A 24,891-nucleotide genomic window follows, 5' to 3' on the forward strand; every position below is an offset into this window, starting at 1 on the left:
CCTCAAACTGTCAGTCAAACCTCATAACTCCACCCACTTCTATAGTGAATGAAGTACTAATGTTCTATTAATTTGAGGAGCAGAGAAGAGTGTCTTAGTCTACCATTTTTAACGTTGAGTGAGTAACCAATACTTGAAATAGCCTGTGCGAAGCACTTCATCTGTTATATCATGAGGCCAAACGACCTTAACCAGTAGATTGATGAAAATGTAATGCGATGCACTTACTGCATCAGATGCAGCTGTTCTAATGACGGAAATTTTAATAATATAATGACAAATGTAAGTGTCTGACCATATATAATGCGACACGAATTGATAGATCACTGACACACGACGTAAGCAACAGAGGCAGCATTACTGTATATTACATTCATAGCATACCTTCTTTTCCCCAAACTACTGTACAACTATTTTCAGGTGGGCACTGATACGGTAAATGAAAGGTCAGACAGATTTATAAATGTTTAACAGAGGCACTTATCAGCTCATCAGTAGAGAATGTGTTGATGTGACTGTAGAGGGATGCCTCTACTTTAAGGTAAGTCGCAAATGCATACTGACCTTTCTCCACAACACCCCTCCATTTCCTTGCCCAGTCACTCAGCTGCTGGGAATAGCCCTTCTCAATCTTGGCCCGCTCCTGGAAGCAGCCGACCAGCTCGTTGCATAGCTTGTAGCCATCGTCAATGCGCTTAACCGTCCTCTTGTAGTTCCCAGGCTAACCGATGAAAGTCATGTTAGAGAGTCATACTAAAACACTGGACACAGATCAACTTCTGAATCTGGTTCTCAAGCTTAACTCACATGATCTGGTCACAACAATTAACAACTAGGAATATCAGTGAATATCCAATTTCAGTCTAATAAATGTTAATCATTCAATTTAAGATTTTAGAATTTGACTCTTCTTCCTGTAACTCACATAAACCAGTTTAGGGGAACTGTGCCATTTGTGACTTATGCTTTCCTCAAAGCAAGGAGAAACGAGATAGTACATGTATTTCGGTTATCAAGTGAAACGAGAAGAAAGCATTTATGAACAGGGACATTTATGACAAATCTAAAAATAAAATAAATAAAAAGAAGTGGTCCACACAACTTGATGCACATTTGGGTGAAAGGTTTATAGAATTATAAAAGGAACTACATTAATGATTTATATTTCAAAAACGTATAAATGAATATAAATGAGAAAAAAATAATATTTACAGCATGATCCCATCTCAGAAGTTTTATTGTGCTGCAGATTATTTACATTTATTAATATTCATAATACTAGTAGTGAAACTATGCAGCATTTGAAGCACTATTAGTTGACCCAATGACACAGCTTACCCCACTTTGGCACACTATATAGTTATATTATAAACTTGTAGCATAAACAAACTTTTAGCATCACTTTTCTCATGTGCATCTCTCAATTACAATCAGCTGTATATTATGGGCCCTTTCTACATAGTGATGAGACAAATTTCTTTATATAGCCCTTTTAAGAATACACATTGTTATGCAAATTGTTAATATATATCCATCTTTATAGAACTGTGCGATAATACGGTTTACATTTTGCAATGATATAGCCTACTATAAACAATCATGCAGCCGACATTTGCTGTATAATACATATTGTTTGCTTTACGTGTATGTATGCAGGCAAAGTAGGATGTCTCCAACTATTATGGTTTACATTTGACGATATAACAATCAAGATTTGCTATATAGTACATAGTAGCTTACTATGAGTGTACTGTATGTATTTGGGTAAGGATGAATATACTTATTAATAATGAATTATACAACTACTATAAGTAATTTATTAATTATCTCGAGTTATATTGTGGAGATAATGAGAATTATGAAACCAGTGACGTTTTGTTAAACTTATAACAATTTGGTGTGGTGACAAGCCTAATTACTATTTGGTGACGCATATAAATGACAGGGTTAAAATACTGTATAACATCACCCAGTCCTAAGCAGTTTTGCTGAGGAGTTAATTGAAAGTAGTCATGGCATAATACTTATGTACCATGTACTGCGTGTTATGTATAAGTCCTTCAGTGCGCAAGCCAAATGCAACTTTATTGCAAAAGAATTGAAAAAGTCCTTGTGATGAAAACTGGAGGGAAAAAAACAAAACACCCTAAAACTGTCAACAGGACTGATGGCAAAATGCTACGTTCACTTTGCTATCTAAGAGCTCTTTTTATCTCTTCGTTTTTTCCAAGGCAAGTATGGACCTGACCAAGTATGCTTGAAGAATAGTAGTGCAGAAAGCTGTCAGAGAGCTCTTGGAAACGTCGGATCTTCAGGAATCCACTCCTTTAGAGTCTCTAACTCCCTGGCTGGACGCCACAGCATGCGGCCCACTCTGCCAGGGAGATGTGTGTGAGTGTGTGAATGTGGGATACTAACCTCCCAGAAGCTGTCCCAGCTCCCAACGTCTTGCAGATCCCCGTTGGAAGACATTTTGGGGTCGCCCTTGCAGCACGGAATGATGGCGGCTGTCTGTCAAACTGTGAACAACAAGTCGTGAAATCAAACAGAGCCAACGACTGTAGCATATCATGACAACCAAAGACACACAAAACAAACTAGTTCATCCAGTCTCTGCTCTACATGACACATGCCCTCAAGTTCAATCCGGAAAACTAAGCAGTGGCAAACCATCCGAAATATATATTCCATAGACATTTCACTACGCTCTTGCCAGGAACCTCTCGTGACTCCTTGGCCTCTAAAGTTAAGACATCTGCCCAGGCACAGTAATCCTGTATTCGATACAGTAAAGAAGCCAGCGTAGGCCAGTCTCACCTCTGAGCGGATTTGTGTCTGCCTAAGGTAAACCTAGGTGAAGCAGAAGCTTCACTGCTCCAGTCTGGGTGGAGTCGCAGAAAAGGCAAATGGGTCCTCCCTTTAATATGTTCCTGGTTGAGTGTTAAGCACAGTCTTAAAATAAAGGTTCTTTTATTGGCATTGGAGATTCCATGAAGAACTTTTAACATCTATGGAACCCTTCCATTGCACAAAAGGCTTTTTTATAGAGGAAAACAATTCTTTAGATTATTAAAAAAAATGTTTTTTTTACACTAAAGCTGTGGTCACACGTTAACAAAATTTCACCAAAATGTCTTGGGCAAAAAAGGTCCATTATCTCTGTTAATTGCATAGCCATGCATTGACAATACAAGATCTTGACCAAAAATTGATGCACCTCTTGATGGAATGAAATGTTGTGATGTTGTATCCATCAAAAGGTGCATCAACTTTAGCTCAAGATCTTGTATTGTCAATGCAAGAGTCCAGCACTCTGTAAAGTCTCCTCCAGCACATCCCAAAGACTTTCAATGAGTTTAAGCTCTGGACTCAGAGGAGCCGATTCATGTGTGAAAATGATTCTTCATGCTCCACCCCAACCATTCTTTCACACTTTAAACCTGATGAATCTTAACATTGTCATCCTGGAAAATGGCCATGATGTTTCTTCCTACTAGTGCTGTCAAAAGTACCGACTTCAGTCTCAAGTTGGTATTGATACCATCAATGTTCACAATTATTGTGATACGTCACAACAATAAACGTGAAGACACCAGCATATTTCTCTGTGATTGGCAACAATGATAAATGCTTTGACGCTCTTCCCCGAACGCTTACACAGATACACACGGAAGCGCTTGAAAGCAGGCGTCAATCAACGGATCCCTAGTAGATCCACTGATAGACGGATCCGCTGATAGCATCTGCTTTTAAACGCTCTCGTGTTTATCTGTGTAAGCGCTCGGTGAAGAAAACCTGTTTTTGAAGCGTTGATCATTGTAGCCGATCACAGATATATGTTGAGCGCTTTAACACAATGGCCAATCAGATCTGTTCAACAGAGCTCAAAATGCTACAGGGAAATGATGGCATCGTCACATTTTTTAAATGTCTGTAACGAGTCAGTACAGAAGATGGGAATTTTGACAACACTACTTCCTGCATGGTTGTTTAAGAAATGAAACGCTACACACTCCACCAATTAGGGTTAGAAGAACTGTTGCCAAACATATAACAAGCTAGAAGCATAATCACTGCAATAATGATCCAATCATAGACTCTTAAGCATTTGCCTGTTTAAATCCAAACAGCGACTGGGCGGAGTATAAAGCACAGCTCACATATAACTCACTCTCAAACCAAGCTACTTTCTGTTTGTCAGAATGGTGAATTCAAGAAATAAAAGGTACATGGAAAGGGTTCCTGAAACCTTTCCACTGGACAAAAGGTTATAAGAAAAAAAGGTTCTTTAAGTAAGTTATTTGGGGATTGCTGAACTATTTTTAAGAGTGTGGAAAGGCATGTTGATAAAAAAGGCATGTTGTCTGCTGACATGCAAGTGTCCATTGCTCATAGGGGCATGGGAGACACTACGCCTCTCCAACACTTATTCATCGCCCTAAAATAACCTGTTTATTAATGCACAAAGTGCTTTGGCTACTGCATAAACTACATTTAGTCCAAACAGAACAAGTAGGCGTACATCTAATAAACTTTGTACACGCTCTTCCCGTGCTTGTATACATTTAGCACCACTTCTGGCCTTGGGTTCTCGTCATATTGTTTGAGCCAAGGTCGTATAGTTTCCTCAAACAGACACAACAAAAGGGAGGAAAGGAGTGGGATCGGCCTCGCTGGAGCATCTGCTTCCAATTCAGGCCAAACTGGCTATGCTAATGGAAAATTAGCATCCTCAAGAGGGACTTGGGAACCAACATGGTGAAGAGCATTTGCTGTGGATGCATAGTTTTTGACAATTTATTTAATGTTTTGTTGAGCAATTTCTGGTTTGCGATATATTTTCAAACATGACACAAAGGCAGGGGTTGGGCAGTATAATCAATTTTGTAGAGTATATCAATATATTTTCAAAAATGTGAAACTTTATTTTGTTTTTGGGCTCTACTAGAATAGGTTTTCATGCTTGAATGTCAAAAAAAAAACAAAAAAAAAAACACCTTATTTTCCCCATATTTTACATTGTTGAAGCTCCTCTCTTTCGAGTCTGTCAGTAACACTCTGTTTAGTTTGTCTCTATGAAGCCCCTCATTCTGAAAAGCACACTGTGCTGATTGGTCAGCTGGAACAGTGTGTTGTGATTGGTCAACTGCTTTGAGTGTGTTTGGGAAATGTCCCGCCCCATACCATAACCGCCAGTTTCGACACACTTCTAACTAACTCAACCAGGCCCCGCCCCTTTAATTTGCATATGCCTTAGGCTGCATTGCCTAATATATATATTGTTCACTGCCATTCAGCCAAAACAAATTTGAGATATGATTTTTCACCAGCACCACTAGCATGTTATGTTTTAGAATTGTAGAAACACAGTTACTTTATTGTTAGCATAGCACAAGTTGTTTTTCTACAATTAGCAACCTTTTAAGCAAAAAAATAAATAAAAAAAAATAAAATAAAAGAAAGAAGCTGAAACACATTTTTAGCCCCTGGCGTGTTTTTGCACATCCCTAATTTCAAGCGGATCCTTTTAGCACTGCTATTTGTTGCATTTCAACTTAAATCATCTCTACATCTGACTTCACATCCTTGAAGATCACTTGGGGATTTGCGTCCAAAATGATGCACTATACACTTATACACTGTGTAGTGTGTACTTATGCATTATAGTCAGTGTATGAGTTGTATAAGGTTATTTAACATCGTGCCCCTCCCCCTCTGTTGCATAATTAAAGTTGTGACAGTTTAACCCATGAAGTGTCCAACATTCCACACTATTTTTTTCCCGATTATTTAAGTGCATCATCTGAGTATTGAAAGTGCACTTTTTCTTTTTGGAATTTTCAGTCAGCTCGCAATATTTATAGTACAAAGAGTCTTTGAATAATACAATAGCAGGCGAATTGGGACACACATTTAGATTTTTTCCATTAAAAAAAGAGCTTGGATTACTTCCCCTGAACTTCCTCCCTGTGAGGTGAAGGGGGGGAGGGGGAGGGGGGAGTGGAAAGTCAGCTCCTGATGATGGTATTTCCCACAAACATGCCAGGAGGAGCACTGATATGAGAGCTTCACTTGAACCTCAGTTGCTAATTTAAAATGAGTAAATATTGTTAGGAAAACTAGTACCACTATAGAATGGTAGCATATTGCTAATGGCGTATATGCATAGAAAGAATTATGTGACAGTAGGCCTACACATTATGCAACAATACACATTTCAACTAGGGCTGGGCGATATATCGATATAAAAAATATATCGATATATTTTTAAATGCAATATGAAATTAGACCATATCGCATATATCGATATAGTTCAAATTTGCGCTCTGCTCCCCGCGCCTCCTCTTCCACTCTGCGTGCGTGTTTAGAGCATGTTATGTTATGAGAGGCGAATCATGACTACTTCAGAAAACCCAGCACAATAGGAACTACCAGGCAGTGACATAAGTGTACGCTGAAATAAAGTCTTTCACCTCAGAAAAACGGACTTTCTTGTCCTGTCAGCCGTTATCCTATGCTCGGAGCGCACACTCTTCAATTGCACGCGCAAATGCAGCGGCGCGCGCTGTGTATCGCCTCACTGATCAAGTGCAAAAGAAACTACGAGCATGCAACGCCGTTACGTTGTAAATTACACGAAATAAAAGTAATGCAGGGATGATTTTCATTCTATTCACCAGGAGCAGTTTCCATGTTTCATTAACAGTTATTGTTAGTATTGTGTATTCACCATGGTAACTGTCGTTTCCATATTAACCCCAAAATGCCACTATTTTTCTTTGTGTTATTTTTTATATATTTAAATGACTGTAGTGGCTCATACCAACATTGCATTAACAAAAACTAGTTTGGGACTGCTATTTAATAGCTTTAGCATAGGCCTAATGTTTATTTATTAGTACTAGTCTTTACTATTAGTCATATTCTTACAATTCATGTTAAGTAAAGGGGAAAAGTGATTATGCTAAATAAATGGATTATATTAAAAGCAATTATGATTTTTGTCATAATCGTGCAGCCCTAAAGTGAAGAAACCTGTTTATTATTTATTCATTTGATTTTGCAACTGTTCACTGAAATAGCTGGTTTCAATAAAACTACTTTTAACATGTCATATTTGGCTTTGACTTTGACTGAACATTTGCTCTCACTTTGTGGAAAAAATATCGGGATATATATCGTATATCGATATTCAGCCTAAATATATCGGGATATGACTTTTGGTCCATATCGCCCAGCCCTAATTTCAACTTTGACGCATGATTTTGTCGTATTGATTTAAGTAACTTTTCACATTTCAAAAAGACTTTATTAAGCCAAGACACCACATGTGAAAAGGGTAAAAAGATTCCACCATGGATTTTGTGCTGACAATTAGTTGTCATACAATTAATTGCGATTAACCTGATCATTTTTCACTTGACATTTTCACAAAATGTCACTTAAGTTACAGTGTAAGCCTAATATGCTACTTTTTTTTTACCTTAAATATAATAATAAAAAGAATAATATAAGCACATATAATTTACTTTAATGCAGTAAAAATGTATAATGTTTGTATAGTAATTAGTTTAATTAATTTAATATTTTACAGAATGCATTCTTATTGACACACAAAGCCTTGATTTTGTGTATGAAGGAACACCTTTGACTATCTGTTCTTCTGATGTGTTTTTTTATTCTTTACTCCCTGCTGGATTTAATTATGATTCCTTTGCTTCTCGCTAAAGCAAGTGATGTCACTTCTTTAAGCACTTAAATTTCCCTAATTTTGATGGCAAAATGTAACAACTTTAAACTGCTCAATTATTGCGGTTATCTCAAATAACTGCAATTAGACATAACAAGCATGATCATAAAATTATTCAATAATTGTGACAGGCGTATTCGCTATAGCCAGTTGACTAATCACTGCAAAGACAATGTTTTGGATTACAAGGTTTCTATTTAATAAGCAAAGGATTCATAATCTAATTAAATATGCACTAAATGGCATTTAGAATAGACATCTGAACATTGGATGAAACCAGGTTCAATATTCATGTTTCATTTTGAAATGACACTAGAGTTAAACGTTTTTACAGAGGGGATTTTGGATATCGCTTTTTATTACTCTATAAATCATTGAATACTGTCAGCCCAAAAAAAAAAAAAAAAAAAAAATTGTAGGTTTTTAGGAATAAAATGTCATTCAAAACCTGTATAAGAAACTTTCTTTCGTCTGCAGAACACAATTTTTTTGAAGAACGTTGGGAACCGAATTAACATGGGAAACCACTGACCATTTTTCGGTCAAAAAACAAACAAACAAACAAAAAAAAAAGTAAATAAATAATAATAATAATAATAATAATAATAATAATAATAATATTATATATATATATATATATATATATATATATATATATATATATATATATATATATATATATATATATATATATATATATATATATATATATATTTCTTTAAAATATCTTCATATGGATAAAATGTTAATATAAAACAGGTGAATGATATGAACAAATCCCCCTATAAAAAAATTTCAGAAAATACATACAGAATAAAAAATATATTTGAAAAAAAAAAAAATGCTGTATGCAACTGAATATGATCCTGACGTGTAGATTTATGTGCATTAGAAGAAGAAAATAATACAAACTTGATGCATTTGAAAACAAACTTGAAAACAAAATGTGTATTTCGGAAGTTTTCTTTTTACTAGTTTGGAAGAAGACTAATATTATGGAAGCAAAATGGTTTTGCATATAGCGAGTTAGCAACACCGCATTGACACCTTAAATATACAAATAATGATGTTAACCCGGGGTTTAGGAATGTACAGTGTGAAACGGCAGCGTATGAATAATACCCAGGATTGTTAACCCCGGGTAAATTATAAGCAATGTTAAACGTGAAGATAACCCCAGGATTCTGTTTACCTGGGGTTTAGAATGACCCAGGGTTAACTAGTTAACTAGTCCTCATGAATATACCTGTATTAAATTGTGAACGTGTTTGAATTGCATATTGTTGTATACTATATTTTTACTATATTTTTTATATAACAGCTGCAGTATTCAGCACATATATCACTCTGGCCCTTTTTCACTAGGGTGCAGTGCATGGTTGCTAGGGTGTTGTGTATAGTTGATTGGCACTCCTAGGGTGTTGTGGGTGGTTGCTAGGGTGTTGTGCATGGTTGATTGGCGCTGCTAGGGTGTTGTGGGTGGTTGCTAGGGTGTTGTGCATGGTTGATTGGCACTGCTAGGATGTTGTGGGTGGTTGCTAGGGTGTTGTGCGTGGTTGATTGGCGCTGTTAGGGTGTTGTGGATGGTTGCTAGGGTGTTGTGTATGGTTGATTGGCGCTGCTAGGGTGTTGTGGGTGGTTGCTAGGGTGTTGTGCATGGTTGATTGGCACTGCTAGGATGTTGTGGGTGGTTGCTAGGGTGTTGTGCGTGGTTGATTGGTGCTGCTAGGGTGTTGTGGATGGTTGCTAGGGTGTTGTGCATGGTTGATTGGCGCTGCTAGGGTGTTGTGGGTGGTTGCTAGGGTGTTGTGCGTGGTTGATTGGCGCTGTTAGGATGTTGTGGATGGTTGCTAGGGTGTTGTGCATGGTTGATTGGCACTGCTAGGATGTTGTGGGTGGTTGCTAGGGTGTTGTGCGTGGTTGATTGGTGCTGCTAGGGTGTTGTGGATGGTTGCTAGGGTGTTGTGCATGGTTGATTGGCGCTGCTAGGGTGTTGTGGGTGGTTGCTAGGGTGTTGTGCGTGGTTGATTGGCGCTGTTAGGATGTTGTGGATGGTTGCTAGGGTGTTGTGTATGGTTGATTGGCGCTGCTAGGGTGTTGTGGGTGGTTGCTAGGGTGTTGTGTATGGTTGATTGGCGCTGTTAGGGTGTTGTGGATGGTTGCTAGGGTGTTGTGTATGGTTGATTGGCGCTGCTAGGGTGTTGTGGGTGGTTGCTAGGGTGTTGTGCATGGTTGATTGGCGCTGTTAGGGTGTTGTGGATGGTTGCTAGGGTATTGTGGGTGGTTGCTGGTGTTAAGATGTGTTTTGGTCAATCGGATTACAAGTGGACGACACTAAATACAGGTGTAAACAGGGTCTAAAGCGTTTTGAGCTTGTCCACTTTCAACCACTTCCAGAGGTAGTGGAAAACACATTTTGTGTTCAGTCTTCTCTCCGTCTACTGATCTAATGCGTGAACATTATGGGAAGAGCTCTATCCAGACGGGATTTAAACTGTCGGCTGGAGACACAAGTTTGGTTTGAAGATGAAAAAAAAAGCAGACCAAGCAGAAATGAAAGCTGCTGCACTGTATGTTTTTCCATCTCCTTTTACGTTCATATGCAAATTGCGTGAGCTTATTTCATCCATTAGATCGAAAGATCTGAAAAAGCACATACATTTACCCTCCCATAGACCCTCCCCTCGAAGAAATCAGGATAGAAGTGGTTGAAAGTCAAAAAAAGAGACGGATTAGAGCACCAGAAAACAGGAATGCGTCTCCGTCGTCCACTTGTGATCCGATCGACCAAAACACATCCTTAATGCCAGGTGTAAACAGCGCCTCTGTAACCCATATTGCAACAAATATACAAGGAACTGTGTGAAAACGACAAGGAAGTGGAAGAAAGTAAAAAAGCACAAAGCATTCCCAACAATATGTGCACAAGACATTGAAGCCGCCAGACACACCCATTCCCATGGAGCCGGTCACACTGTACAAGTACAGCAGCGAACAGCTGTGCCATGCTGAACTCCAGAAATAATCAAAGCCCCAGAGATCCCGTCGGGCTGGAGCGAGAACACAGCAGATCCTAATAACACTCTTCCATTAGCAGCCAGAAATCTCCCAACAGCTGAGAGTAGACGGAAGAGAGGAGCTTTGGGTTCTTCTAACTGGACATGTCAAATACCCGCTGTCAGGGCCATGGCCTAAAAGAGCCTAGCAACAGGTAAATCAACACAATGGACACGTTCACGGAGATCCCAGAGCTGTAAAATTGAAATACAAGCAGGGAGGAGTGCGGCCCCCTTCTCATTGTGTGGCTCTCTATTGTTGAGTACAGCAGTGCTTCTGGTTTGGTCCATCACATCGATGTAAAAGAGCTCAGCACTCCCACGGAGATCCGAGCTAAAAACGGGCTCGTCTGGGGAGAGGAGTGACCGCGACGGCTGTAATTACACAAAACACTGAGGGAAGAGCAGGCAGCTCTCAGATCTACTGCGCAAAACATGTGCTGGACAGCCTTAATGACAGACAACAAACTATAGTGCCTGTCCAGAGCAAACATATATAGAGCCAAAAGAAAATATGAGTGGTGCTTCTCCATGCAAACTCTCCCTGATCTACACTGTTGCTATTCAGTTGCTAAGGTGTGGGAGACTGATCGTTTTCAGGTAGTTGCTAGGATGTTGCGAGTTGCTGTTAGCATGTAGGTGGTGGCATTGAATTTTTTAATTGTTCTGACCACCACAATGCTAGGTTGTTACGACGTCTTGCTAAGGCTAAGTGGTTGTTAGCATGTTGCTAGGGTGTAGTGCATAGTTGATTGGCGTTGCTAGGGTGTTGTGCATGGTTGCTGGGGTGTTGTGTATAGTTGATTGGCACTGCTAGGGTGTTGTGTGTGGTTGCTAGGGTGTTGTGCGTGGTTGCTAGGGTGTTGTGCATGGTTGATTGACGCTGCTATGGTGTTGTGGGTGGTTGCTAGGGTGTTGTGCATTGTTGTTAGCATGTAGGTGGTGGCATTGAATTTTTTAATTGTTATGACAACCACAATGCTAGGTTGTTACGACGTCTTGCTAAGGCTAAGTGGTTGTTAGCATGTTGCTAGGGTGTAGTGCATAGTTGATTGGCACTGCTAGGGTGTTGTGTGTGGTTGCTAGGGTGTTGTGCATGGTTGATTGACGCTGCTATGGTGTTGTGGGTGGTTGCTAGGGTGTTGTGCACGGTTGATTGGCGCTGCTAGGGTGTTGTAGGTGGTTGATGATGATCAGGTGTTCTGAGTGCTTGTTAGCATGCGGTTTTAATAAACCATACGATCGAAGGCGTCTTTCAAGTTCACAGAATAAAACGTGCAGAACGAGTTATGCAGAGCAGTTTAATGTTTAGAGGATTTAAACATTCCCTTTTACCCACGTATGAGCAAAAGTAATAGTGATGTTTGTCTGATGACCTTTGAAACACTGTACAGAGCAACGTGGCACAAATATGACAGATTCCCACTGCTGAAAAATACCAAGAAAACTAGCATATCAAATAAGCTTTCAGAGCATAAAAGGACAAAACCTTTGTGATATTCGAAACCCAGTTAAATTAACAATGACCAAGACTAACAACAAAGACAAAAGCTTTGTTGAGTTGTTGGAACTCACTTGATTTCCTTGTGCTAGAACACGTCCAAATCCTCAGGATTATTGGGATGAAAAGGCTTTGGTCTGAAATCTACAATCCATGTCGGCATTCGGCAATGATTTAAACACTTATGATATAGAAAATATCTTGTACTGATCAGCACAGACAAAAAATAGACAGCAGCAGATGGCTGATCATGCATGTTATTTGTAATCTAGTGCAACAGCTTTAACCGGGCAACCCCCTTCCCCAAGAGGAGACAGATGTGCCGAACTCCCATTTGTATAAATGCCTCTGACAATTTGTTGCACAAGTTTCTGAGAGCGTCAGGGGCCCTGCTTTTGGGGAAGTTTACTTTTCATAGGTCGTTGACTCGGTTTAGATGTTTTCGCCAGATCAGTGCTAAAGTCAGTCAAGCTCGATTACTACAAAACAGAGCATTTCTTTAGTCACGCACAACTGGCCGACAAGAACAACATTTAGTGACTAAATGCATCCATATTCAAGATGATCAGGAGAAATAATGCTTTAGGTTTTAAAGAAATAGCTCAGTGACTAATTAAAAAATAAATAAATTAAACGGATACTCAAATATGAAAATTCCCCCCAAAATTTGTGAAACTTAGGCCGTATGTCCACCAAAGCGTTTTTTGACGCGGCTGGCATGTTTTTTCAATTGTTTTCAATGGGAGCACCGCGTTTTTTAAACGCCATGAGCGTAACGCTCGCCGTTTTTTACAGGTCGCCGAGAGTTTAAGAATGTTCAACTTTGGGTAAAACGCAGCGTTTTACTTTGGGTAAAACGCAAGTGACATCACTGTCACTTTTTACCCAACCGTCCAATCACAGTGGAGGAGGGGCGGGACTAATACCACACCGACCAACCGCCACATTCTGCTTGTACAACGTCAACAGACGACAACAAGCATAATAACGGAACAAAATCATTTAAAACAAGAGCCAGAGAAAATATGTTACGTTGTATCGACATTTTAATATAGAATCAACACAGAAACAAAATATGTGTGAAATGAGACACTAGTAACACTTTCGCGGATATTCCGTATCATAACAAGCAAAGTGTCTCAACTGAAAAAAACGCAACACTGCCAAAACGCTCTCAAGCGCCCATAGCTAGGCGTTTTCAGCTGGCTAAAAACGCTTTGGGTGGACACATGGCCTTAATTTAACATAATTTGAGGAAAGACAAGTGTTTTTTGTCCAAACAATGGAGGTCAATGGGCTCCAAAATGGCTAATGAGTAAAAAAGTCATACAGGTTTGAAACAACTTGAGGGTGAGTGAGTAAATGATGACTGAATTTTCATTTTTGGGTGGAGTACGCCTCTAAAACCAATAATAAGCATCTTCATGTCAGACCTGTATGCGTTTACTTTCATCAAACAAATCAGAAGATATTCTGAAGAATGTTCGTGCTGCTCTTTTCCATATAACACAGTGGTTTAAAAAAAAAAAAAACTGGATACACTGAATGTTCGGCAACTGAAATTATTCGGTCTTTTCACTTATTCACTTTTTTTATTGCTATTTTCGGCAGAATAAATTTGACCAAACAATGACGCAACAGCATAGAGTGAAAGGTGCGCAGCTCATGCTTTATGAATCCAGCAAACATGTCGTCAGTGTGGAAGCACCTTAAAGCGTTCGAGAAAGAAGCAAAAATGGCCGTTTGCAGACTCTGCAAAAACTTACAGCACCATTTAGTGTAATTCAAGTCAGACGCAAAGATGTCAAAGACGCGTGTGTGCAACTACATTTAACGAAGATCTTCAAAAAGAGTATTAAGTTATTAATTATGTTCAGTAAGTTGTGAAAAATAACTCTAATGTTGTATTACGCTGAATGACGCGCATTAGAAGCGCTCTCTCAGACAGTACGCCATCACAAATTCACTTCTCTTTGCGCTTGAATGGTGAAATACTGACACAGGTGGAGTAGCTAACTTATCTCACGAACTAAATACAGTCGGTTATGGCTTAACCACTCGGTGAAAACCGGATATGTCTCAGTATACTGTATTACCGGTAGATCCAAGCATTTGGTCTTCAAATGACAGCAGCCTTAAATACCTGTATGTGTCAAATTAATGTTAATCAAACAACAAAACATGCACTTTTATTGTTGTAGGCACACAAACGTTACATTCTTTCAGCAGTTAGTTATAGGCCTAATATAAGCTCAAAGATAATAAATATTATTAGTTAAAAAAATTATCTATTTTAAGTTATATTGTGCTTTGTTGGTATAATGTCTGCTGGAATGTGAAAAAAATAATAATTAATTGTTAAATAAATATTTTTAATAGTGCTGGGAAAAAATGTATCGCGATTAATCGCATCCAAAATAAAAGTCTGTGTTTGCATAATATATATGTGTGTGTACTGTGTATAATTATTTTGTATATATAAATACACACATATGCATGTATATATTTAAGATTTTTATTTATTTATATATAAATTATTTATATTTATATATATAATATAAATTATGTATTAATGTATATACAGTATATACATGCAAATATTTCTTAAATAAATACATGCATATGTGTGTATTTATATATACAAAATAATTATACACAGTGCACACACATATATTAAGCAAACACAAACTTTTATTTTGGATGCGATTAATCACGATTAATTTTTTCCCAGCACTAATTTTTAAATGTTCAATGTTAAATAAATATTTGTAAATTGTAGTTTTGTAATTGATTTTTTTCTTTGAAAAGCAAGACAAAAAAAAATAAAATAAAAATAAAAAATAAAAAAAAATCACACTTTGACAATTGAATTTATTTAAATGGAGGAAAAATAAATGTGCAAAAATGTGAAAAAAAAAACAAACAAACAAAAACAAGTGTTTCATTATATTCGGTTTCGGCCAAGAATTTTCATTTCGGTGCACCCCTACTTTTACAGTGGCATTGGACACAAATTCGCTGTGCCAATGCTCCGTAACAGCCCCAGAAAAGTAGAGCAGTGCATGGAAGCACATCTGGAATCAGTTAGAGGGGCATTTACTCTAGTTGTTAGATGTGGCTTTACAAATACGACTTGCGGCATGTTGCATTTGTTTGTATGACTCTGACACACACACACCTTCGCAAACAGCATAAATGCATGTCAGCCTCACAGGAAGAAAACCTTTGAGTCGTGGGACAAGTCAGCAAATAAATGACAAATACTGGATAACCTGCTACCACAGACTGACCCATGAAAACAATGGCTTCCGTCTGAGCAGAATGAGGCCATGGGAAGGAGGGGTGGAAGCTCTCATAAGCCCTGTTGGAAACTCGCAGTCATTAATCTGATTAATGTATAAGACAACAGAGCGTCTGCAATATTTCAACTGCAAAAATGCCCATTAATCCATACAAACGCTTTCCAACAGGATCTTACTCCTCTGCAACCAGCAAACAACATGGAGAGAAAATGGATAGAAAATAAATCAGCAAGGCCAGCTTATTCTCATGAGGGAATTCAAATGGTCTCAAATTGTAAAGACATTACTGACCTATATTTCAGCCATGCTGATTAATCACATAATATTGTGCCATTTTGAGATCAGCGCATTGGAATATACAGAAACGCCGGCTACTTTTGTCAATAAAGTGGGATTTTGCTATTGTGCTGGTTAAAAAAAAAAAAAATCTACCAACAGCCTTGCTAATACATAAAGATTTAAGTAAATCTTGTGTAAAATAGTTTATTTCAAAAATTAGTCTTATTAATATTAATTATTGAAAAACCCATACTATGGTCGCCCGCTAAAAAAAGATGCACAATAATTCACACATGGCATAGAAACGCAGCGTAACATTTGCAAACCAAGACAGATGCAAGTGTAAAATGAGGAACTTACCAAAAGCAAAGGAGAATGTTAGAAATTAGTGTTGCTTTGCCCAAGGACACGGCCTCTTCGGTGGCCCTGTGAGAGGAAGGAGATGTTAGGGTTGTGTCCGGTTTTAGTAAGCCAGAGAAGATGTAAGCAGCTGAAAGAGTCTCCAGGTCCACTTAAGACGCCAGTACCGTAAAGAAAGCAGCAGGTTAATATAAACCCGGGCACTCAAAGGTGGCACATTCTGATATGAAGAGTGAAATGCCACACATAGAAGACCTTGAACAGGCAATCATGAGGACGCTGGAAAACGCCTCGGCTATGTGCTACTGGCCCCGAACCCGACCTAGTCGAAAGTCAACACCTTATGTGAGGAATGTTCCGGGTTCAACACGAGTTAAGCTCCACAGAGAGCATCTGGCATGATTACCTCAGAAAAATGCACTTGCAATGAACAACTTAAAAGGTTAGTTCACCTAAAAATGAAAACTATCCCATAATTTACTCATCCTCAAGCCATCCTAGGTGTGTATTGTAAGACTTTATTTTTTTTAGCCAAATACAATCTGAGTTATATCCTGCCTCTTCCAAGCTTTGCAATGGGAGTGAATGGTAGCACAGATTTTGAAGTGCATCCATCCATCATAAAAGTGCTCCATACACCTCCAAGCTGGTTAATAAAGGCCTTCTGAAGCGAAGAGATGGGTTTTTGTAAGAGAAATATCAATAATTATATCTTTATGAGCTACTGGCTTCCAGTTACAGCCGTACGCGAGTCTAGTTCCGGTGGAAGAATGACCTCTGACCCGACGCATGACGTAATGATGAACGCGCAAAACAAAAAACAAAAATTTTTCTTACAAAAAACGCTTCGCAAAACTCCAATTGTGTCTGACTGAAATTAAAAAGTAATATACACCTAGGATGGCTTGAGGGCGAGTAAATCATTTTGGGTGAACTATTTAAATACGTCATTACCAAAAAGAGACCGTTTATGTAGAGAAAAATTCACCCATATATAACCAGATGCATCTAGAAGAGTATTCTCACTACTTTGGTGGTGAATTTTTACCACTTTATACCTTAAAATAAAATAAAATAAAATAAAATAAAATAAAATAAAATAAAAATGTAACAAAGATTAATATAACTGCTTTACTAACAATACTGTGGGCCAAATCAATCTTTTTGGTGGTGAACAACAACAGTTTATAACAAATGTGATCTATAAAACAATTATTTTAGACACTGAAAAAAAAAAAAAAAAACATATTTGGGAACATTTTGCTAACATTTTAAAATGCTACATGTTGAATATTTTGAATATTTTTGATTAACATATTTTGATTAGTTTAATTTGATTATAGCAAGATAATTCATAGTTTTCCATATTAAACTACACTCCACAACATGAGCTGAAAACATTACACTTCCACTATTACGACTGTGAACATCTAGAGTACAAGTTCCCTCTCCAGAAAGAAGCCGAGTTTGTAACGTGACATCATCACCCATGCCATAGATCACATTCCTGCTGTCAGGTTCAGGCACGCTGGTCTAATTAGACCCCGAGCAAACGAGCGCTCACCTCATCAGGCCCTCGCCCGCCTCAAACACTCCCACCAAACCAAAGTAAACTAAACTCGGCTCGCCCCGGCCGGATAGTTCAGCTCTAGCAGATTCACTCGTTCTTATTCTCACTCGTATCCTTCACTGGACCAATAAAGCTGGGTAATTGCTGACTGTTCTTCAAAATATTAAGAGCCAAACTGTTGCATGAAATGATTGGACTATGAAACAGATTTGGGAGCACTGGCAAATGTGAAAAGGCCCACTGTTACAGCTCATGGCACACGTCCAGCAGGACTGAACCGACAGAAGCAGTGGATTATTTTACTGGGAACCATGGCCTAATTTCATAAATGAGTGACTGACAAAAGCAAACCGATGGAACTAGTGAACGTTCTTCTTGAGGCTCGTTTCAGAAAGTCTGTGATGAAGACTCACTGCATATTAAAAAGATATAGGCAATATCTAAACAGAAGGTGGCCGATATAATTCTTTGAGACATTTTAAACAATATTCACACCAAAATAATTTAAAAAAATAACAGCATTTATTACGTATTGACAATTTGTGATTAAGACACATTTTGGTCGATCAGATCACAAGTAGACGACGGAGACACATTCCCGTTTACACCTGGTGTTTTAATCCGTCTCTTTTGTCCACTTTCAACCACTTCTGTCCTGATTTCTTCGAGCGTGAGGGTAAATGTGTGGGCTTTTTCAGATCTTTCAATCTAATGGCCAAAATAAGATCACGTAATCTACATATGAACGCGATCGGAGACGACGGGAAAACATCAGCTTTCGTTTCTGTTCTGACAGACGCAAGACCAGCCGAACACTGTGAGTGTGTGTTAGAAATCAGGAATGATGGGAGAACATTGTGCTTGGTATGTTTTTCGTCTTCAAAACAAACTTGGGTCTTCAGTCGACCAAAGTATAAATAATGTTCACGCATTAGATCAGTAGACGGAGAGAAGACGGTCTTTTGTGGCGGTTTGAACACATTCGACCACATAAATGTGTTTTCAACTCCCTCTGGAAGAGGTCGAAAGTGGACAAGCTCAAAACGTTTTAGACCCCATTTACACCTAGCGTCGTCCACTTGTTTAATTCCAAAGATAATTTAAAAAGAAAAAGCCAATTATCAGCCAATATAATCAGACTTTGCGATATATCTGGCGTCCACGATGCAAATGCACTATTGACAAAGAGACAAACTTTGTAAAAACTATACTGTTTTTCATTAATTATTAATTGATAAAGTTCACATTTAGGAGTCGTCGCATATTTTACAACCGAAGCTCTCTATGATATAACTTCCTGTTTAATATGTTTTTTCTGCATGTTTTTACACAGCATATCAGATAACTTGTATCAAACCCATCACATTTCCTCAAAATCAATAAAGCATAACGTAAATTTTCATAGTCTATTTAGATCAAAATGACACCCCAAGATCAGGCACCTGTGTGTTTATTTTTCACTTGAAACCACACGTTTTCCTTCCTTCCTTCCTTCCACACATCTTCCCAGGAACACGGATCTGTCAAGGAATCCTGAGTTTGGCTTGAGGACAGCTCAATATAGCCCTGCTCTCAGAGGCTCAGAGCACTCTGTGTAGGCATGAAGAAAACAAAGGCACTTTTGTTCTCCACCCAATGTCCTCCAGCACCACGCACAACAACAGAGATAGCTTCCTACGTTTGCCCCAGTGAGTTTAATCTAAAGCCCGGTTCACTTCACACTGTACTAGGGACGCACCGATACCACTTTTTTTCAGACCAAGTCCAAGTACTTAAATTTGGGTACTCGCCGATACCAAGTACCAATATGAGTAGGCTACTTAATAATACCATTACAGTTCTTCTAATAATGTTTTATTTTCATCAGATGTTTTTCACTTTCTGACTGTAACAAAGTAAATATACAACTTGGTGTTTTCCTAAACAAACATGGCACTGTTGCCCATTTCACATCAATGTAACTGAAGAACAACTGAAATTATATGTTATCATATGTTAGTAAAGTACTAAAGACTAAGCCTTTTTCGGAAAAGTGAGAGGCAGGTTATTTTTAGTATTCAGCATTGTGATATGTATCGAATCGTGCCATGAGGGTATCGTTACACCCCTACTAGCCACCATTTCTATCCCACATGTAAACGCAGCTCATCGTCACTGAACGCGCCACGGACTGATGATATAAAACTGGGTCTTCTTGTAAATCGTACAGTGTGCACAGGGCTTAAAGGGTTGATTCACCCAAAAATGAAAATTAGCCCATGATTTACACACCCTCAAGCCATCCAAGGTGTGTGTATATGACATTCTTCTTTCAGTCAAACACAACTGGAGATAATAAATAATATCCTGGCCCTTACAAGCTTTCTAAAGGCATTGAATCATGTCCGAACTTTTGAAGCTCCAAAAAGTGCATCCATCCATCACCATAATAATCCATATGGCTCCAGGGGGTTAATAAAGGCCTTCTGAAGCGAAGCGATGGGTTTTTGTAAGAAAAATGTCCATATTAACTTTATAAACTATAATTACTGGCTTCCGGCAACGGCCGTTCACGAGAGAGTTCAGGAGTAAAGAGGTGGTATTATGCCCTTTTCACAAGATGTAAAATAAGTTTTTGAGTGTGTATGTGAAGTTTTAACTCAAAATACCCCACAGATATTTTTATATAGCATGTTAAAATTGTCACTTTTTGAGGGTGAGCAAAAACGCACCATTTTGTATCTGTCCCTTTAAATGCAAATGAGCTGCTGCTCCCGGCACAGGGGGCGGAGCTTCAACAGCTTGTGTCCTTTTACCTCACACACACACATGCACTGGAAATTTCAAAACTTTTAGCCTTTTATGTTCAAACCGGAGTCAGACAATGATGGAGAGACTCAAGAAGAAGTGACATGATGTAGAAGCAACAGGACATTTCTGAATGGTTAGTTGATGAATTTATGCAGCTTATGTGTAGTTATCTTCTAGTCATTGATTAGCATATTCAGTCATGACAATCTATAAATCACGTTCCTGGGGGCGGGGTTTATGTAAATTTTAGGGTTGGTGATGTCACTAACCCAGGAGGAATGTGGTGTAGTCCCGACCAGCCGTTTGTTGTAGTCTTTAAAAAGCAATTTCTTTTTAAAGCAAATATCTCCCTTTGCTTTGAACTTTGAGCGTTGTAACTTTGCAGATGTTGTTTAAGCTCAAACAGCAACATTACACACTAACTAAAGTTAGAAAAGTCAAATCATAATCAACCACCTCTTTAATACTGACCCGACGAATTGCGTATGACATAGCCTAGGCGATGAGAGTTGACGAACGCGAAAACACAGAGGATAGAGCAAAATAAAAACGATAAGTTTTAAAGAGAAATGTCGAAGGATTTCGATGTAATAGAAGAGGAGCTACGTCATACTTCACATGTCGGGTCAAAGGTCACCGTTCCGCCTGAACTCGTCTCTCTTGTGAACGTGCATACGGCCAGAGATTATAGTTTATAAAGATTTAAATGTTACAAACCCCATTTTTTGGACTATTGGCACTATTCAACGCCATCATAAAGCTTGGAAGAGCCAGGGTATTATTTAATAATATAACTCCGATTGTGTTTGGCTGAAAGAAGTAAGTCATATAAACCTAGGATGGCTTGAGGATGTGTAAATTATGGGATAATTTTCAATTTTGGTGAACTATTCCGGATTTCAGATCAGTGGGCATCCATGAAGGTTCTCCATGATTGAATAAAGCAATAAAATACAACATAAGGCACAAGAATTCATGGGAACACAACAAAGAAAGCGTAATCGGATCACCTGAGCACTTGCGGATCTGCAATTCAACTCTCTTCTCTAAAAGTGCAGAACCCCAATTACTAAAGAGCACGAAGCCCTTGGCCCTCACTCAAAACAGCACAGCAACTAAACTCACAGGCTAATCTCTGATTTAACTGTTACTGCACTTTGACATTTTGCAAATACTTTTTATCGAAAGCAACCAACTGTCAGGCCCTCTAACATCCTTCATCTGAGATACATTAGGAGATAAAAATGAGGATTCATTTTGAGGATTGAAGGAGAAGTAGCTGCATTGCTAAAATACTAGGCTATATTGAGAAAAATATTCTAACAGCCCATTCCCATTCATCTGCAATCTGGTGTGAGAAGGCAAAACAAACTATTTCTCCTGAACCTTGATCCTGTTTTGACACTGACATGCACAAACCGTACAAATCCCAATGTATATATATAAAGATAATGCTATATTCAGAACGTATTTGTGTGAGTGTTTCTTCAACTTTTGAAGTCCCACTTTTATGTGCAATGGGTTTTTTTTTATTCAAATTAACAATTTAAACTTTTCTGCTTTTAGTGCATCGTTTGTTATTGTGTAAACGAACCCTTAAAAAGTAAGTGTTTGCACTGCCGTAATTTTAGTCAATTTGGAAATTTGAGTTCTCTCAACAGAAAATGCTAAATTTTAAGTTGTGATAGCAATGGCAACATTTTTTTAAAAAAGATTTTATCCAACTTTATCTTTATCCAAGTCCCACTTTTACAATGGGTTGGTTTTGATTAAAACTAACAATCGCCCCAACCCCCCACCCCCCACCCCCACACCCACACAAACTTTCTGTTGAAGGTCGCATGGAAACGTTCTTCATACATTCATTTATTTATTTAGCTACTATTCAATATATCATTTTAACCTCGCCCCAAACCCAGAATTTTTTTAATTATATATCCATTAAAAACTATGATGATCTTAACAGTTAGTGAAAAAAGTCTATATTTATTGTGAAAATGATGTCAATATAACTTTTGCTCCATTTCCAACACAAACAACAATTTTCTAACCCAACGTTTTTTCTATGAAAATGTTGAATGTTTGTTTGTGTACCAAGAGACAGTGACAGTGAACAGCAGTGCTTGAGATAAACGTTGATGTTAAAAAATAAAAATAAAGTTATATTATTTAACTGTATTTAGCATATTCAGGACATGTAAAACACTATCTTCTCCTGTTAGTAGAGAAATTAAACTAACGAAAAGGGTGTTTTAAGAGCTTCTTTTTTAAAAAACCAACAGGCCCAATGTGCCCATATTTAATAAAGACACCCATTTTAATTACAATACCTGTAATATCAGCAGTCTGAAGACTTTTCCACTTTCTTCAAATAGCAAAAGACTGAAGCCTCATCACATTTCAAGGCGTTTGTATGACTTCAATGTCAAAGGAAACGGATGTTGGACAAACTTCGACTGGACACACAACACATTTTCCGCTAACTTAGATAAATACGTTACAAAACTTGTTGCGGTCTTATTTATGAAATATATATGAAACCCTTTACAAACATAGTTCATGGCTTAATCGCCATAGTGATGCCACAGTAACACATTGAAACATCGAAATCCACTTACTCGTTGTTGTTTTGATCTTCCCCAGTTATGCACTCGATGTCCCGCGTCGTCTAACTCTCCTGGAGTTCCTCCTCACTGTGAATGTGATGTGAAGCGGTTTATCTCCAGCACATTTACATGCAGACTGCGTTCAAGAGCGAGAAAAACGCCATGTGAATAAAAGTTGACACCGCTCGTTTAGACTCCTTCCCTTTCTTCTGCCATGGCAACCGAGCGGCGAAATAATATCTCCCATAAACATTTACCAGGAGGCAGGATCATGGAGAAACACTTTCAACAGGTTGTTTTTAGCAAACAGGCTCATCATCAACAGCACCTCATTACGTTTATTCCAGCTATAGCACTGAGCAAGCGTGTGTGTGAGAGTCTTCACGGATGAAATTAGATGCTGGGGCTCCGCATTATGCCCATTGATCCAATTACACGGATTAACCCTTTCAGGTTCAAAGTACAACAAACGGCGGAATATTTTAGTATTTGTAGGGTTTTATATAATGTGTTTATATAAAGTAAATACTGCTTATTACAATGCGATTATTAAAAGTACTAAGAATAAAAATTATATTTGGGATGTGTACAGTCACTAATAGTGATAATAAGAGCAACAGCGCCCTCTGTAGACCGAGAAGAGGATATTCCTTCTCAACTGAACTAACTGACCTGTGATGACGCGTTGTAACGGTCACGAGCATCGTAAATCCTGCAAAGTTTTTTATATTTTCATTTTTCAAATGTATGTACATTTATAACACTATACTTTGTATTATATGATATTTGGATCAAATTACAAGAAAAAAAAAGTAGTTAATTTACGCCGCTTTTTTTTTTCAGTTAAAATATGGTAGCTACTGATTTGCAGCATACACTGTAAAAAAAGATTTTTTGTAAGTAAATACTACTGAAAAAAACAATGTAATTTACATGAAAAAGTTAGTTCAGGCAAGAATTAAAAAAAACTAAGTAAATTCCATATCAGTACTTAATTCAAGCGAGTAGAAATGAAAGTGTAAATATCAACTCACAAAAATTAAGTAAAAATTACTCAACTTTTCTGATACTGGGGTTCCCATCATGCACTGGACCTTGAATAAATTTTATTTTCACTGTTTTCCAGCTGTATTTACACTGTTTTATCATTGCTTTTGTTGTCAGGATTAGTAACTTGCCATTTTGTGACATTTCGAGTAAATTTTCTGCTCAAAATGACACATTCAAACACAAAAACGATCCATCAAATGTTACCGTCATTGTGTATTGTCTACCAAGTATTGAGGTCTTTGCATTAACATGAGGCTTAACATCTGACATGATGTAGTTTAAATTACTTAGATAATCTAAGTAAAGCATATACTATAAATGACTTGTATAATTCAATATTATTGTTTGAGTGAAATGTATTGCAAAGGAAATTTCAACTAAATCGATATTAATCAACCTTTTACTAGCCAAGTTAAAATGACTTATTTTCTGTGTTACTTTCACTTAACTAGGTTAAGTAAAGTTTACTTAATTCCATATTCCAAGTAAATTTAACTTAAAGATTTCTACTGATAAATATGTTTAGGTTTTTACTTGGCAAACTTTGTAAATTTACTAGCATTTTCTGAGTGAAAAAACTTAGCAAGCTTTTTTCAAGTAAATCCTACTCCAATTTTTTTTCAGTGT

At 37.9% G+C, this 24,891-nt stretch overlaps 1 protein-coding gene across 8 annotated transcripts in view; it reads right to left on the minus strand.

Moving 5' to 3' along the window:
* The window catches only part of pacsin3 (protein kinase C and casein kinase substrate in neurons 3), a 47,270-nt gene extending 23,599 nt beyond the window's left edge, over window positions 1–23,671 (minus strand). For 2 of the 8 annotated variants that reach the window (XM_079866115.1, XM_079866111.1), the window contains exons 1-3: window positions 12,382–12,647; window positions 2,419–2,519; window positions 565–721 (exon numbers count right to left, since the gene is read on the minus strand). In XM_079866115.1, coding sequence (XP_079722241.1) covers window positions 565–721; window positions 2,419–2,472 — 211 coding nt within the window. In that variant the 5' untranslated portion in view covers window positions 2,473–2,519; window positions 12,382–12,647. Of the gene's footprint in view, window positions 1–564; window positions 722–2,418; window positions 2,520–2,817; window positions 2,894–12,381; window positions 12,648–16,248; window positions 16,315–23,226 lie in introns of those variants that run through there. The other 6 variants (XM_079866109.1, XM_079866113.1, XM_079866110.1 and 3 more) reach the window with 6 other exon arrangements.
* Window positions 23,672–24,891: the final 1,220 nt, after the last annotated feature.

Source organism: Squalius cephalus (assembly GCF_949319135.1).
Source record: "Squalius cephalus genome assembly, chromosome: 3".
Taxonomy (NCBI): Eukaryota; Metazoa; Chordata; class Actinopteri; order Cypriniformes; family Leuciscidae; genus Squalius; species Squalius cephalus.